General features: G+C 43.4%; 1 protein-coding gene across 1 annotated transcript; it reads left to right on the top strand.

Annotated features, from left to right (window-relative positions):
* Positions 1 to 8,096: 8,096 nt before the first annotated feature.
* On the top strand, positions 8,097 to 16,376 carry lhx1a (LIM homeobox 1a; the record flags this gene model as incomplete). The annotated part of the gene is made up of 5 exons (XM_080731652.1): positions 8,097 to 8,281; positions 10,028 to 10,251; positions 10,842 to 11,119; positions 14,547 to 14,712; positions 16,000 to 16,376. The coding sequence occupies exons 1-5, from the start codon at positions 8,112 to 8,114 to the stop codon at positions 16,374 to 16,376; spliced, it is 1,215 nt and encodes a 404-aa protein (XP_080587778.1). The 5' UTR covers positions 8,097 to 8,111.
* Between the last annotated feature and the right edge of the window lie 2,135 nt (positions 16,377 to 18,511).

The raw sequence follows: 18,511 nt of genomic DNA, 5'->3' as shown, positions 1-18,511 counted from the left end.
ATATATATATATATATATATATATATATATCCTACTGTATAAAAAATACACAGCAGTCTTCAAGACAGCAAATTACACACTAGACCTGAAGAATTCTCATTATTAGGCCTCTGTGTTCACATTTCTGTGTGTGAGAGAGAAAGAGAGAGAGAGAGAGAGGAGGGGAAAACAATAATTCACCGACGCCACAATATAAATCTTCCCAGCTATCGTCCAGCCGTGCCTGTATTTTAATTCAACCCGGGGCACTTGATATCAGCGCCGGCCAGGGCTCCGCATCCTTGCGGGCTCTTTTTTGAGCGCACAAATCGGCTCCGGTGCAGCAGCTATCTGCTGCTTTTCAGCCACGCGGGGCTGTCCCCAGAGCATTGCCCACCGCGCGATAATATCTCAAAGGGAGTGGTTATCACCACACATTATATTATAATCATTAGTGATCCTAGCCCTTTCACCCCTACTGCAGAATAAGCACTGAGTACCATTAATCTAAACTAGAGCAACTGTTATAGGGAGCCTATGAGCACACTCATTCTTCGCTACTGGGGGAGACTGTGGCCTAATAATAATTTCTCAATCCCCCCTCTGTTTGCAGACTTTTATATCGAACAAGAAAGATACTTTTCGTCTTAATTTTATAGGGAAGAAATAGGCCACCGCTATGGAAAATGCTATTTGATTGATGAGCCTATATTACTCGCATATTACTAGACTATACCCCTCGGTCCGGTCTACTTTCTAAATGTCAGAGACGGGGAGAGAGCCTTGTATGGGAAAGGGTGACCATTTTATGCCACAGAGCTTGGGATTGATAGAATGCCAGGCACACAAATTGTGTAGGCCTAATGGCAATCAAGACCATGGACTATAATAATATGTCAAGCCACAAACCCTCTCTATATCCATATTGAATTCGCCCCCTAGTGTTAAAGTAATGAGTGAGTTGTGTGGGGATATAGCCTTGTTTTTCATGTGATGCACTGCTACTTTCTGCATGTACTCCATGGTAGCGTGATTACTCAAATCACAAGACCTTATTTGTCGCCCATGCCCACAGTCTAGTAATAAAATCACTACTATTAATGCTCAGATTTGTTCCACTTACCTATATCATCTTACCGTTGGAAGCTTCTTAGCTTTAAGATGTAAGAGATATGCAGCAGTAGAGCTCTGGACGGGGTTCTTTCTGTGTACCACGATGTCGTTTTTGTCGGCAAGCGACACCGCATCGCACTAAATTAGGCTTAGGTCTAGTGGCGGTGACAGGGTTTGATTATCGGCTGGGGGACCGGGAAGGGGGACAGCTGGGGGAGAGGGGACCGCGCGACCAGAGATCCATAAGTCCCATCGAATTTCTCTCCACCAAGCTGGGACAGAGTTGGATGTCAGGGAAATGTTTATGTAGAGCTGCTGCTGCTCAATAGCCCGTGAGGTTCACACACTGTGTGTGCTGTGCTGTGCTGTGCGTGCACGTTGTGGCTGCTGATTCCCAACAAGTCCAGAGGAGGAGGAGGAAACACACACACACACACGCACGCGCGCGCGCGTGCGTGTGTGTGTGTGTGTGTGTGCATTGATCGCTGGTGCTGTGAGTATATTGGCTGTATCCTAACAATGTAGGTTATGCCGTTGATTTGAATTCAACTGTCGGTGCGTCCACCATCAGGCCGTCCAGGGCCAGGCAGGGTGGATGGATGGGATGGAGGCGAATTGTTTTGCCTGTCTGTGGCTCGTAGGAATCGTAGTACGTGGTGAAGGGTGGGTGGGGGTGTGGTGGGTGGTGGTATATACTAGGCTTGCTGCTGCTGCTGCTGCTGCTGTCTGTCTGTGATATTTGGCCCTGGCTGGTTCCTCAAGCGTCGCATGACACCGTCACCGCCACCCTCTTCTCGTCACTGACTGACTGACAGACGCGTCGCGCGGGGCAGGGCTCTCTCTCTCTCTCTCTCTCTCTCTCTCTCTCTCTCTCTCTCTCTCTCTCTCTCTCTCTCTCTCTCTCTCTCTCTCTCTCTCTCCCGTGTCCCGCGCTGGTCCCGCGCCCTCCCCTCGCGGCGCAGCGCAGCGCGTCCCCGGCTGTGGAAATAAAGACGTTTTTTTTATGAATACGACTCAAATCACATGATGCTCAAGCGTGAACTCTGAACCCCGTTTGAGTGATCTCACCGTCCTTCAGCCATGCCATGGCCCAGTGCCAGAGCCGTAAATATAGGCCTACAGTATTGACGTATTCTGCGTTCGTTATTACGAGCTACACAACTGCATAGTAGGCTAATACTATATTATAATAATATAATAATAATATTATTATTAATAATATATTCATATATTATTATTATTATTACACTTAATAATAATGCTCGTTTTTGCGCATGCGAAGGTAAAATACACAGTGGGATTTGTTTTCCCTGTCACTTATTTATTTATTTTTAAGGGCTATATTAATCATATTCTCATTTGCATGTTAGTTTCGTTCTTTAAGCTTTTTTTTAAAGCGTTTTCGTTAGACTTTTGAAAGGAACACATTCCCTTCTGAATTTAATAACAGCAAAATTAGCAAGAATAGTTTTTTTAAATCGCCCGATGTTGTATCAACTTGCATGTTTTTTCCGTTGGGTTCACTAAATCTCCTGTTTATTTAGGATTTTGGCGTTTAATATAGACAGCCCTAGTGTCAGTTTAATCTTATTACCGGCTATTACACTAGTAATAACACATTGGTACGCTAATTTATTCGTATACCTCTTAAAAGAAGATTGGCCAACCTACTTTATCCAGTAGTATTATTTTAAAGGCTCTTGCAATTTAAACAGACAATATTTTTTTGATATGCCTATACCCAACAATTTCATACGGGCATTTTCGATGTAAAACAAGCACCCATGATCGATTTGATTTTAAGAGTGCCATCTTGGAGCTCCTTCTAAAAAGGGGATAAGAAGAAAAAACAGACTTGGAGAGCCTGCAGGGGTGATGCCTGATGCGAGCCCCGAGGTTCCTCTCTCCCCCTCCGGCATGGAGCTCTCTGCGGTCCCGGTGCGCTCAGATGATCAAAGCTCCAGTCGGGAGGTAATATTTCTCACTTTATTACCGGAGTCACTGCGTGTCTGTCCGGCCAACGATCACACAACCCACTGACCTATCCTATACCCGGGTTGAGGTCGTTTAGTTCTGGCTGTACAACCTTGGATCAAACATATAACGCCTATCCAAGAAACGAGAAAATTGTCCGTTACTCTTGGATATATATTGTTCTATACATAAAGCCTGTATGTTTCCATTGAGAGATTTGCATGTTTAAGTTAAGCCTTAAGCATGACTTGTTTTTGCAGCCTATATCCAATGCCACTATCCTGACAGTTATCTGACCAAATAAATACACTTTGCAGTATTTAGGTTATATAGACCTGCCACAATGCAAGTTCAGTCTTGCACACATCACACTATAGCGTTGTTTGTGCTGATATTGTATCTCCCTGTCTGTGCAGCCTCGAGGAGGAGGAGGGGAGACAAATAAACGTGTCATGATTAGAATTAATGATTGCATGCATCTTCACTGCCTCATTCATTATCGCAGATTAATTGTCTTGCAATGTACTAGTTCTGCTGTCTGCAGTTCATAAACTGGAATCTCTTGGGCTGATTAAAACGGTAAACCACGTGCGAAATATGTCACTCCTCCTGCCCAGAGGTGTTAGCGATACGGGCATGTAGAAAGGGTTATTTCTCCAGGATGGCTTGTGGGAATGGACCAGACAGGTGCACCTTTAGACTATATCTTACTTCAATAGCGTGGAATGAGATTTTAACTGAACATTAAAAGAGAGAGGAAACTAATTCTGCCTCTCTGAGTTAACTATAAAATAATAATAACAAAACATATAAGTGTAGTAGTAATAATAATAAAGAAAATCACCATGCATGTGTAATAACGTGTGTTATTACACATACAGACTCGTGTTCATCGAGTCTGCAGCATTAAGTGTGAATAGAAAAACACAATGTTTCTCATTATATGCCAAGTTTTCTCAGAATATCTCAGCAATAGTCTGGTTGGTATAATGTTCCAGACAACAGGCCATGCTGTAATCTGAAAGCATATAAACTCCTGTAATAGAAAGCACCCCTTAACTCAATTCATAGTGTTGTTGTAAGTCTCAGGCGTGGCATGACCATGCAGTCTAATCCTTGTTGTGAGGGAGAAACGTGTTTTGAAAAGTTTTGTTTTCACAACTATCAAGATATTAGAGCAGTAGTCCGAGACGAGTCCTCCTTACAAATGAGAATTTACATCTTCTGGGTATAAAATGTTAAAAAGGGGCGTCCCTTGGGTGAAGAACCCCACACATCCTATAAGGGATTACAGTAGTAGCCTATGAGGTTAACCCCCTTTTGCATTTAATAGTGTCTTTGCCTCGAGGGGTCTGGAGATATTCTTAGGCCTATATTTTGATTTCTATTCGTGGATTAGGCTGGTGCCGTGGGTCGGAGTATTTTTTTCCCCTGCAGTTTATTCGAAATCAGACAGAGATTATCCCCAGCAACATTCTATCGAGCTGTTTTATATTCCTACACATAACACAGCGTTTGAGTTGTTTACAAGATGTCTTTGCAAGTTCAACCGCAGTATGGCTAGGCTAAAGACTTATTGTAAATTCGTCACAGGCCAAAACTCAGACATTAATGTTGTTTTAACTGTATACAATACAAAAAAGGGGAAAAAAGAAAACAAAGAAAACAAGAAAATAGTTGGTGGCGTGGTTCAATATTAGCTGTGCCCCAGCCTAGAGGCCTATATATGAACCATCCAGTTGTGACCCCTCTCTCTTTCCCTCGCCCTCTGCCCCCCTCTCTCTCCTGTCTGATGGAAATATAACCGGATATATAGGCCCATACGCAGCGCTGAATGCACTCACATGCGCTCTCTCCAAACAGAAGGAGACGTGGAGAGGTGGATGAAGAGGTGAGAATGGAGGAGGAGAAATCAAAGCAAGAAGGGGAGGGGGGGGGGGCGTCTGTCTGTATGTTTTTAGCTCTCATGATTTTTCTTTTTTTTAACACTTCTTGGAAAAGAGGTTGCATGCTAAAGGGGAGAGAGGGAGAAGAGGAGAAAAAAAAGGCAGATACTCCCCAGATAGACAGAGGGAGGCAGCTGCCACCATGAGCTGGTGTGTGTGCGCGCGCGCGCGCGCGCGCGTGTGTGTGTGTGTGTGTGTGTGTGTGTGGCTGTGGCTGTGTGCGTGCGCGCATGCATGGGGGCCCGTCGCGGCCCTGGCTCGGCCCTGCGCCTCCGTTTTGCATGAGAAGTAGCCCATATGCAGGAGGAGGGGAGAGAGGGAGGCGTGCTATTGATTCCCCATTTCTAACTGGAACGTTTAACACCACTGGCACGCGCTCGCGCACGCGCGCGAGCACACACACACACACACACACACACACACACACACACACACACACACACACCTAAATAAGAGGAAACGCGCCGCCAAAATCTTTTGTCCGTTCTGATATAGGCCTGAATGAGCAGAGCTATTTTGTCACTATATAGCTGTATGTGGGCGAGAGAGGTTAAGGTCGCACTGGGTGACATAAACCCCATTCTCACTCAAGCTAAGTGGCATTTTGGTTAATTCGGTTGTGTAGGCCTTAAATGTTTTGGTTCGGTGCACGACGCCCCGTTCACACCACGTGGCGTTCTCCCTCGCTCAACTGAAACGAACCATCCATCCCATTAGTGTTGAAATAAATTAGAATTTTACAACAAAAGGCAACTGCAACGATTTCACTGTTATCAGATTTATTAAGCTCTTAACTTATACAGGCCACAACAGCATGCAGTTTGGGCACAATCAAACTGTTGTAAAGATTAGCAATCACAACCGCTCTCCTGTCGAATGCTTACTCTGGCACATTGTGGAAATAAAAGAATCAGCTCAACAAGCTGTTGTTTTCCCCCCAAAGAACGACAAACTCACGGCCACTTTAAAGTATAGCCTAATAAACAAATCTATATGTTCAACGCATAAAACACATTTTAAAGAGCACGCCAGAGGCTATAATAATCTCCCGCAGAGTTTTTAATCTTAAACATATATGATATAGGCTGATACACATTTTACCATTGTGCCCTATAATGGGACTTAATCTAATAAAGCCACTGCGTCGCGGGGATCTCCACACTTGCACCTAATGTTAATTCCTTAACTAGAGGTAAGTGGATTGGACCTTGGTAATGAAACGTCCCGAGGTGTTGGGCCCATCAGCCCCTGACAGCGTGGAGTGCTCGACCTGTCAACTTTAGAGCCTCGCTGTCTTTCACTTCTCTCTCCCTTCCTGTAGCCTATACTGCTGGACCACAGAGAACAACACGGTGCTCATCCAATACAAATAAAAATGCTGTCTGAGGAAAATCATTATTAGGCCTATATTGAAAACGAGTCGATCATGTTTGCCCTGACACGAGAAAAAATAATAGCGTAGGCTATATATTATATTTTTTAGGGGACAGTCCCAGACATGCAATTTGTGCACTATAGATAAGAAGGTCCGAGTGTAAACTCAGCATATCGCTTATTAACACGGGTGGTTTACAGATTGTTGCTACCGATGAAAAAAATTGTGCTCCTTTGATAACCCCTAGAATGTTGCTATACTGTACTAACTATAGGCCTACTTAAAGTTTTTTCTCTCCTTATACGTTTAAATCCAACATCACGTCCTGAACGTTTTGTTTAATCGCATTCCAAAGATAATATTAAAATAATTAACAAACAAGACGTAATTAAACGCAATATGTGTGCAATTCTCGTTTTACAGAGGCTACAACGTAATTCTATGCTCTACTACAAGTTTGGGAACTTCGCCCATAGAAGGCAACCCGAATTACAATAAGCCCAGGTTCTTTACTCTCAAGTCTTCCACCATATCTACCTTGTCAAATGATTCTTGATGTTCCTTTGCCCAGAAGACAATTTCATTCAATGGCTCAAAGTGTCGCCTTTTTTCCCCGGGACCGCTCGTCGCCGACTCCATCCTCCAGCCACATTCGCTAACATATGACACTTTCAGGGAGATTTTTTGACAATTTGGTATGTTCACTTCCCCATAAATAGCACCGGAGTGCACCGGCTGCGCTTTGAAGGGATAGCTAATGGTTACTTGGCATGGCGTGGTGCTGATTGGCTTGGCCGTGACCTGACGTCAGCAGGCTGTGAATAAGGCTGGCTGGTGTGCGTTGAGGGGCATGCAGAGTACCGGAGACTGAAGGCAGAGCGTCAGACCCTGCGCATACATGACACACGCATCCTAGCATCACCACTAGCATCGTGTACCCAGAAGAGAGAGAAAAGACAACAACAACAGATCCTGGACATTCAGCAGACCCGGAGGAGGACACGGCACCTTTTTCTTTTTTTTCTTCCTTCCTCGAGATATTTTGGGTTTATCGTTTTGCTTCGCGACGGGTGTTCAACAGTGGATAAGCGGCCATGTCAAAGTACACTGAATTATTTATAGGCATGCGTGTCTTGCTGTGTGACAGTGTTGCCCTAAAACAATTTTATTAGGCGCCTCTTCGAGCCATTTTGACTGGCACACGTCGCTCGTTTTTTCGGCCAATGCATGCGCGTCACATCGAAGAGCTCGGGGACAAGCTGCTATAAGCTTTCGTATGCTCAAGCTGAGCCGGTCTTCAGATCGGGGGTTGATGTTTTTGTTTTGCCTTTGATTGGTTTTCATTCATCTTCTGCATGCGTATTGCACGTATGGCAGAGGACCCGAAGGAGGACTGATCTCTTTGGTATAGGCTACTACTACCTCACACCTGAGAAGGACGTGTTGGGCATCATCAGCTGTCGGCGACCTGTCCTGGCTGCTGGACCCTAGACCTCCACGGCAAGCGGTTTTACGCATGCAGGGAGGGAATCCGTGGTGACACCTGCGATCGACCGCCTCTCCGAGCACATTGACCCAGGACCTCCGAGCGAATAAAAGGAGCCAAACACTCCCGGCGATAAACAGTCAATGCCCGGCCTGTTCCGTTGATTTGTTTGTCTGTTCAAATCACAGAGACAAGAGAACCAGCCACGGTTATCATTGTGGGTGCACATCCAAAGACCATGGTGCACTGCGCCGGCTGCGAGAGGCCTATATTGGACCGGTTTCTCCTCAATGTGCTGGACCGAGCCTGGCACGTCAAGTGTGTTCAGTGCTGCGAGTGTAAATGCAATTTGACTGAAAAGTGCTTTTCTCGAGAGGGGAAACTATACTGCAAAAACGACTTCTTTAGGTAAGATTGTGGAGACGTGATGGCATCGTTCATCTTTTGTTGTTGTTGTTGTTGTTGTTGTTGTTGTTGTTGTTGTTGTTGTTGTTGTTATTATTGTTTTGTTACCGTCACTTTTCACGACAATGACCGGGTAAAATCAGGCAGGCTAAAATGCACATTCAAATGTAAATTAGACGACAGTGCCTTTATCAATGTTTTAGACCAAACCCCAGATGTTGCAGGGAAAGGAATAGAAAAAACATCAGCTACAACAACAACAAATCAGAACAACAATAGGTGTAATAATAGGCTAATAACAATAGGCTATAAGTGGTCAATTAAAATAGTGGTTCTACATAAATTAAATGTATATGCTATAATAAATACAAGTAATGGTTTATTATTTTTAATAGATTTACATATTTTTTTCTCTTTTTTAATACAAAGAAAATTAGGGTAGCGCCCCATATTGTGTTGTCAAACGCAAGTACGCAACCATTTTGTAATAAGCCTGTCCTTGTGTAGCCTATATGAAATTGTCCTGTCCTATATATTATTTAACTAAAACTTAAATTATTGTTTTATTTAGGCCTAATAACAAATACTTTAATGCCGTCTTTTACAGACAGGGTAAAGGCCTAGACAGCCTGATGCACAGGACAAAAACATGGGCAATTGCGATATTGTTTTGACACAAATGAAGTTATGCCACGCTGGGTTGTTGTGCACACAGAACCGTGGATTATTTATTTGGTGTTGGGATCACACCTTTTCAAAGCACGCATTTCAAACAACATAGGTTATGTGTTGAGGACCAACGTTGCCCGCGGGCGTGAATGGATGGGGATTCGGAGGTGAGAACCTCAGCTTTGATTAGGAGGTCCATAATTAAACGGCTGTTAATTTGAATTGTCATGCAAAACAAAGGGACGGCAACATTAAACGCGTGTGTACGCGTGTGTACTCGTTAGCGGCTGGGGGGGGTCTAAAGGAAATCGCACTTTGCTTACAAGATCCAAGCCTGCCAGGGAAGCCGTGCAGAGTCAATAGCCCAGGCTATAAGGCCCGGCGTGGCATGGTGGTAAAACTATCTGCTCGGGGCCGTGGGTGTGTTTGCACAGCTCGACTGAGGAGGACGTGATAAGTGGATTTGAATAGTAGACTAGTTAAAAAGATCAAGCACTCAGACAAAGCAATCACAGACTTGCAGTCAACAAGCAGTGTACACCACACACTCAATACACACTTCTAACACCCGTCTACTGTGGATCGGCCGTTTCCTGGACAGGGACATGTGGATTGCTTTAGGACGATTAATAAGAGGGTTGTATGGCTTGTTGTGTGTGTGCTGTGCTGTGCAATTAAACGGCATAAAATGAGGACCACTCAATCTCCATATGCAACTAACTGTATTTCCATCCTCACTTCAGAATCATGTTGAAGATTTATTTATTTACAAAATAATAAGGGAGTATAGGCCTAATTGAAAATGCCAAATTTCTTTATTTTGCCGTTTTAATGTGTTTTTTGGCAAAGCAACACTTGGTTGAATCTTACACAACCACAGAATTAATTTGGTGCTACAATTAATTTATGTCAATATTTCACCCCTGTGTCAACCAACACAGTAAAAAAAGGAAAGAAAGGGGAAAAAAACTATCCTATCCCCCATGTGATTTTCTAACTCTCTATAAAGAAATAGATAGGCCTACATGGTTGCCTGTGCTGTACTCTCATGTTTGTATATCTTTGTGTTTCCCATCACAGGCGGTTTGGTACAAAGTGTGCGGGCTGTTCGCAGGGCATCTCGCCAAACGACCTGGTCCGGAGGGCGCGGAGCAAAGTGTTTCACCTCAACTGCTTCACCTGCATGATGTGCAATAAGCAGCTCTCCACCGGAGAGGAGCTCTACATCATAGACGAGAACAAATTCGTCTGCAAAGACGATTACCTAAGCAACGCGAGTGTAAAAGACGCCAGCCTCCTCTCAGGTATGAGACACGCGCGGGGGTAAAATGGGGCTCCATGATGTGGCGTGTGCACCGAGCTAAATTGTGATGAATGTGACGCGTTAAGCCCCACCGTTTTCTGTGGAATGATCATGTATCATAATGGAGCCGGGGCGACCGTGGCCTAGTGCTGCGTTCACATGAACACAGAAACCCCTCTAAAGAAACAAAAACAACAGTCTCACACCAGAAATATATGGCTTATTGAGACATGTATAACGTAGACTAGGCCTATATCTCCAAAATGCAATTTTAGCTATTTTATTTAAGGCAATCCCATTCATCACAATTTATCTTATAATAATAACCTTGTTATACACTATATATATATATATATATATATATATATATATATATATATATATATATATATATATATATATATATATATAATTATTGTTGTTGTAGTTGTTATTATGTTATGTGCACAAATATGGGCAATCTTTAATAATTGTTTAATCATTCTTGCACTATAATGAAAAAATAGAGTGCTTTTGTCTGGAGAGACGCGCTGTGATTTGGCATCTGACTATTTTCTGTGCCCTCATCCATCGTATTGTTTTGCTGTGCAGTAACGGCGTGCAGCGACCCCAGCTTATCGCCGGACTCGCAGGACCAGCTGCAGGACGACGTCAAGGACTCTGAGATCGCCGCCCTGTCCGACAAGGAGGCGGGCAACAACGAGAACGACGACCAGAACCTGGGCGGTAAGCGGCGCGGACCCAGGACCACCATCAAGGCCAAGCAGCTGGAGACGCTGAAGGCGGCGTTCGCGGCCACGCCGAAGCCAACCAGACATATCAGGGAACAGCTGGCCCAGGAGACGGGGCTGAACATGAGAGTTATTCAGGTAAATAACGACCCCTCCGCCGTCACAAAAGAGAGAGAGAGAGAGAGAGAAAAACAAGGAATACCACGAAAGGGTTAAAGGCAAGGCTTCATCATGCGTTCATGCAGGACGCTTGATTTGGGGAAGTGTGCGTGTTGCGGGCACGGGGGAAAGGGGGGGGGGGGGGCACTACAACACTGGTTTCCAAAAACTGGGTCGGGACCCATTTGTGGGTCACGGACATATTTTTATGGGGTTCCTTAATTTTTGGTTTCCTACATTTCGTTTTTAATTAGCACCATTATTATTTCAAAAAACATTTCCCAAAATGCTAAGATTTTCATGGGGAAAAAAACAAAAAGCAACGAAGAGAAATTCCTTAAATTAGAAAACAAATGTTTAAGAAGAAGTAGTGGAAAATAGCCGATCTACAAGTTCACAACGCGGCGCCAGCTGCTATTTTCACTGGTTTTATACTGGGGCAATATAGCGTCTAATATTTCTCTTTTGGGTCTTGAGCTAAAATGTTTGGGAACTACTGGCCACCGTGTGTGTGTGTGTGTGTGTGTGTGTGTGTGTGTGTGTGTGTGTGTGTGTGTGTGTGTGTGTGTGCGTGCGTGCGTGCGTGCGTGCGTGCGTGCGTGCGTGCGTGCGTGCGTGCGTGTGTGTGTGTGTGTGTTTAGTTTTTTTGTTCAGGTGTTACACGCTCATTAAAACGTGTGATATAGCAGCTTATATTTTATGGAAAGCATCTCCCCGAGTGGCGGAGCTAAAAAGGAGGAGGGTGGTGCTGGTGCATGGGGGTCTTTTGTTGGCATTCGTTTCCCCCCCCAGCCTTGGGCACTCTGTCAACAACACACTGCCACGGACAGGCCTGGGCACAAAACACAAAACACTGCATGCCACCCAGATCTCTCACGATCTCTAGTGTCTAGTGTGTGTGTGTGTGTGTGTGTGTGTGTGTGTGTGTGTGTGTGTGTGTGTGTGTGTGTGTGTGTGTGTGTGTGTGTGTGTGCGTGCGTTTGTGCGTGCTTGCGTGCGTGCGTGTGCGTGTGCGTGTGCTTGTGTGTGTGCTCTCTCCCCTATATATATTTGTATTTACCCTCCAAAGGATAAGGGTTGTTCCTTGAAATCACACGGTCACGTTGAATTCATTACGCTAAAGATCGGCTCGTCGTTGGGTTTTGTTTGGGGAAAGGGTAATTTATATGGGTATTATTTTTGATTCTTGGCCGGCGATCGCGGGCAAACACGCCAACTGGCGCTCTGGCGGGGCGGGGGAGGCGGCGGGAGCCTTGGCACGGCCTCGCCATCACGTTTATGCGACCACATTTAGCCACGCTGTGAACGTTTTCAGTCGAGTGGAAAGGCAGAGAATCTGTTTCAGGGGTCTTCAGATCGCCTCCTTATCCCGTGGATTAGAGGGGGGGGCGGTTTTACATTTAACACCGGAGCATCTATTCTGGATTGTGTTGTTATCATGCATTTATTAGTACCGTTGTTGTTGCTGTTATTAGCTTATTATTTGGCCTATTATTATTAGGCCCATTATTGGGCTAATATTAATATTATATGTTTGGTTGTTGTTTTTTTTGGCTTGAATTTTTAATATGTTTTTATTTTATTTTATCCTGTTATAGTATGTTATGTATACTATAATGTCAAAAATGTAGACTGTAAACGAAGTTGATATCGCTAATACTGTTGCCAGATAAATGCACTAATCATGTGAACTTAAATCAAATTAAAGTTTGTATTGATAATAGGTTTTTATAACTGTTAGTTTTCACATTCATATCTGAAGGGGGTGTAAAAAAAATAAAACACCGCGGTTCGTTCGTCCTAAACGCTGACTAGGCCTGCACAATAAAACATATAGCCTAAGTGTTGTTTCAGAGAGCGGTCACGGTGCACGGGCACGGTGACCAGTTGTGTGGATGTCTAAATATAACCAATAGGCCAGACTGGCGGCCAGATGAAGGAGGGTGCTTCAGCTCACAACACTAATAAAGTGTCAGTGTATGATATTTAATATGTGCCTGGGAAGGGACCGTCCATAATTAAAAGAAAAAAGAAAGGGATTGGATGGAGGAACGCGTATAGATTGGGAAATAATAACCTCCAAGAGCCAGTGGTTAACATATCAGTAACAACCCTCCTATTAAACATTAATTGGAGATTTTTTTTCGCCCCCCCCCCCCCCCAGTCGGGAGTAAATGGAGGGTTAAAAGATCATTAGAGAGGTTAGATCGGAGTCTCCTCTTGACGGTAATTAGGGCGCAATCTCCTCCTCGCTACAATAAGACCAGACCAGCGCGCTGCACGTCAGCCCAGTCATTATAGCAGAAAAGACCTGCTGCCCGCAAACAACCCGTGTCTATTTACATGTGGTTCTGCAACAAACACTGGGTCGGGACCCATTTGTGGGTCGTGTCGTGGACCCAATTTTTTTGGGGTCCCTTAATTTTTGGTTTATTACATTTTGTTTTTAAATATTATGATTTACAAAACATTAAAAAAAAGCTAAAATGTTTTCTCAAAAAATTATAAAAAATAAACATGCAATGATTTTTCCAAATAATTTCATGTGTAAATAAAAGAAAAATCTAAGAAATTCCATAAGATTTCCATAAGAAACACGTTTAAGAAGTATAGTGAAAATAGCCAATCTACAAGCTCACAAGAGTGTGAGCTTGTAGTCTGCTGTTTTCACTATTTTGGGTCCCGGCCGGGGCAAACGTCTAATTTCTCTTTTGGGTCTTGAGCTAAAAAGTTTGGGAACCGCTGATTTACATAATGTATAGCGTTACAGCTCTACAGGTCATGTTGATGCTTGTTTTGACTGTCCATAACTGTGCTGTTTTTTATAGAAACAAATAGCCTCCTGGAGCATGTCGGGTTTTTTCCCCGTTTCTTTCTTCTTATTAGAGTCAGACCTTTACGCAAAGCCTTTGCTCTCTCTGTGTTGTTTGGTTAAATATTTATTTGATGTGACTTGTTTCTTAAGTAGAACACATTTCCTAATCTGTGCCACAGGCAATAGAAACATTTTATTATAGGCTTGGCTATAGGCTACGTTTGCTCATAAAGTAGCCTACTGTAGGCCTATTTGCACTTGTGTTGGCTGCCCTGCAATCGCACAAAAACAAAATAGCATATATATATATATATATATATATATATATATATATATATATATATATATATATATATATAGTCTATATATATATTCTATTTGTTTTTGTGCGATTTGTTTTTCTTTTTTTTTCTTCTTTTTTTTTCTTTTTCTTTTTCTTCTCTAACCTTGCCTATGCCTATATGAGGCTGGCGACCCTAAAAGCAAGGGATCTCCCTCCCCTTTCTCATTCAAAATGGCGTCTTATATTGACGTTCAAACGCCGTTTTCTGTTATCTATAGTCTAAAAAACGCCTGTATCTGCATTCCCAGGTATGGTTCCAGAACCGACGGTCCAAAGAGAGACGCATGAAGCAGCTCAGCGCACTGGGCGCGAGACGACACGCGTTCTTCCGCAGCCCGAGGCGGATGAGGACGCTGGTAGACAGATTGGAGCCCGGGGAATTAATCCCAAACGGACCGTTCTCCTACTACGGAGGTAAGAGAGAGATTCTATCGACTCAATGAACAATTATTTGTTTCCTGCAGTGTTGTGAGAAATTGAGTGATGATTTGAGCTTCCTTGAGCTTTCTTTCTTTTGTTTGAGGCATGGCCAGTAATGCCTATAATGGCTATTATTACTTAGCAGATGTTTTATGATATTAATGACGTGTTACTGAAACGTTTTATCTGGTGTGGGATAGCATAGTAGTATGTTAAATGACCCCATCACCTTGGGAAGGAGCCAATTACACATTCGCCTATATTGTTGGCAATACACACAATGCCAAATAATATGGTGCTGCTACCGTGCTATATGTAAAATGCTTGCGCTTGTTTCCTTCTGAAATGTTTAATATGTCCTTCCTTAAGGTTTCATAGAGTAGGCTAAACATTGATTATAACTCAGTACACAGTAACACAATGTTAATTAATCTCAGAGAGTGTACAAATGTGGAAAAAAAAGAAAAGAAAGAAAGAAATGTACATTTGTACACATTAGTTTTTTACTGGGATATTTGTAAACATATTATATATGGTACTTTGGATTCATTTGATAGATGTCTTTAATGTTATTAGGCCTACATGAAGGATGAAGGTTGTAGGCCTATGTATTATCAAGAACCAAAGGCAGCTGTAGGCTATGATCAAATATGGCTTGATAAAGCGTGTGTCCTGCTCTTGCTGATATGTCTATTGTACACATTCAGTGTTTATCAAAAAGCAGGTTCAATTTAATTTAAATTTGATCAAATTGATAGCAATTTGATATCTTGCTCTGCTTTTATGTCTCCGCTTTGAAATACTTTCAAATGGTGGTGCTGTTAAATTTTCAAGAATACGAATTGTGTTTCGGGCCTTTGTCCCTTCTGTTGAACCAAAAGTCTAATAATATTCTGCTGAAATGAAAAAATCAGTCTCAGTAGGTAAAATCGCTGATGAAATGGTCCCCATTTTAATTAATTTTGCAGCGACGTTGTTCTCCCCACCCAATTGCAGTTTTGATTTAAGTGTAACGTGCTCTGTGACTAATGTAGCATGGCGAGGGTCTCTCTCTCTCTCTCTCGCTCTCTTTCTCTCTCTCCCTCTCCACAACACAGCCTATGTAAATTCAATGAATTTCTTCAATATATTTGACATTATTTTCTCTCACACACACACACACGCGCGCGCGCATGCACGGATTGCACACGCGCATGCCCACACACATCCACACATGTACACACATACGCACATGTTGTTTTCAGCCCCTAACCTTGATTTTTTCCTCATGCCATCTTGCAGATTATCAAAGCGAATACTACGGCCCGGGAGGGAACTACGACTTCTTTCCTCAGGGGCCTCCGTCCTCGCAGGCCCAGACCCCCGTAGACCTCCCCTTCGTGCCCTCGTCGGGCCCCACGGGCACCCCCCTCGGGGGCATGGACCATCCCCTGCCGGGCCACCACCCCTCCAGCGAAGTGCAGCGCTTCTCCGACATCATGTCCCACCACCCGGGGGACTCTCCCAGCCCGGAGCCGGGCATCCCGGGCCCCCTGCACGGCATGTCCTCGGAGGTGTTCGGCCCCAGCCCGCCCTTTACCTCACTGTCGCTCAACGGCGGATACAGCAACCACCTGTCTCACGCTCCCTCGGAAATGAACGAGGGCACCGTCTGGTAGCTTTAGAGCCGGGACTCCTCCGTGGAGACCGTGGGAGATACAGTATTATGGGAGTCTGGCATGGGTGATGTGGGGGGTGTGTGGTGCTGCCTCCTCGGGGGGGAAAGTAGGGACAGGGGGCCATGGTGTTATTTTTTTATTTTTTTGGTTGGGAGGTATATCGGGGGGCTCATTTCCTATTTATTTATTTATTTTCCCCATATGAACTTTTGTTCCTTTTCCGAGGGATGAGAAAGTGCGTGTGCCATGCAGTTGTGAAACATTTTCCTTTGATATTGTGTTTGATGTCTCGGCTGCTTCTTTTTTTTCACCCTCTTGAATCGGAAATTGGACTTTGTGGCGTATAAGAAAAGGGAAAGAAACCGGGAGAGACTGTTTGAATCGAAAGCCCCCCCTCCCATCTCCTCCTCCTTGCCTCCCCTCCAGGGCCCCCCCGCCCTCCATGGCGCTGACCCCTCCTGACTCCTGTCAGTGGCCTAGCACAGCCACTGCACCTCCGCAACACACACCATCGAGGGGGGAAAAAACAACCGTTCTGAAATCTCCTAGTATGTCCAGAACACGAAAAACATCATTAGCTACTGTCAAAGACTTCAACAGCTTTACAGAAGGAAAGAAGGGAGGACCGAGGGCGGGCCGTGTGCCCCTGGCACCCTAGGAAGGCTGAGTGGCTCTCAGACTCTATTTAAGGCACTAGACGTGTCCCTTGTATTTATTCAGACGCTCCTCAGACCTCTTTGCCTCTCAAGGCTCTGCCATATTGACACTTAAATGACCTTTTTGACATAATATATGTTTCCGAAGGCCGGAGGAAAATACCTTTCTTTTTTCTTCTAATCTGGACGACTTTATTCCTTCCTCTTCGTCGTTTCTTTTTGATTTTTTTGATTTTGTTTTTCCGAAATGTCCACCAAAATCTGAAGAAAGACGCCTTCAAAAGGCAAACACTAAACAACAACGCTCTGCGGACGGATTGTAAAACCCTTTATTTAAAATGGAAGCCAACTTGAAATGTTGTTGAAATGAAGTCTACCTTCTAAAAATCTTTTACTGGGGTTCTGGAAAAAAGGGGGGGACTTAGAACAGTCAACTGTTTACGTAAATCTCTTAAATTCAGGAGTCCAGAAGCATCGAAACACGTTTTAGAACCTCTCCATCCAAGATTAAAAAAAAAAAAAAGTTCCAAGCAACCAACCAAACTTTTGTATTGATTTCATTTATATTGTATGAAAACAAAAGATAAAAACACGTTTGCTGGGGTTGTGTTTCACTGTGCTAGTTTGTACAAGATGTTGTTTACAAAAAAGGGAAAAAAAAAAGAAAAAAGTAAGTAGACAGTTGCCAAATAAAAAAAGATAGCACAAATACAGTTAACGTGCTTTGCACCATCATCTGCAGAACGTGTTGAGAGAAAATGTAAGTGTTACAACAATGAGTAACTGACTTCTTAAGTTTTTTTTAGTCTGCTGACGAAACATTCATACAATTGTTAATATGGCATACTTAGACAGGTTTTATTTTTGTGTATTCAAGGGGATAAAAATATCCAAACTATAAAAAAATTGATGGTGATATATGCAGTGAGTTGCTACAACATCTCTTTGAATATCAAGCCCTCATGATATGTCTTTTATTGTTCCAATAAACCTAAGCTTATGTGACCTCCTGTGCATATTAGACCATTTCACTGTATAAATACAACATGTTGACGAACAAAAAAAATGTGTTTCTAATAAAACTTAGAAAATATACAATTTGAATTTTAACATATTCTTCTTTGGATCAGTTATAATTTACCCTCACAATATCACAGAGACTGTCAGCCAAAAACCATACATCACACTGGGCTCCCTTCGGGAGACTTATTAGTCCATTGTCAGTCACTTTGATAATGAACACACTGCGTCTACTTGTCTAATTTTCTATTCATTTGGGGTGTGAAATGATTGGCCTTTGTAGACATTATGACAGGTAAACATTTGTTAATTCTGAGTGATGGAGCTGAAAACTGAGACGGTATGCCGGCTTGCTGTTGAAACTCGCGGCAGACACGTGCGCTTCTCCATGTATACGTTCCCAGAAATCTGTATAAATCCCAGAAATGAAATATAGGGGAATTTCTGCAGACCCCTTAC

This window comes from Nannobrachium achirus (genome assembly GCF_963921795.1).
Source record: "Nannobrachium achirus genome assembly, chromosome: 8".
Classification (NCBI taxonomy): Eukaryota; Metazoa; Chordata; class Actinopteri; order Myctophiformes; family Myctophidae; genus Nannobrachium; species Nannobrachium achirus.
Note: the sequence above shows the minus strand (reverse complement) of the source record. Positions and strands in the feature narration are given on the sequence as shown.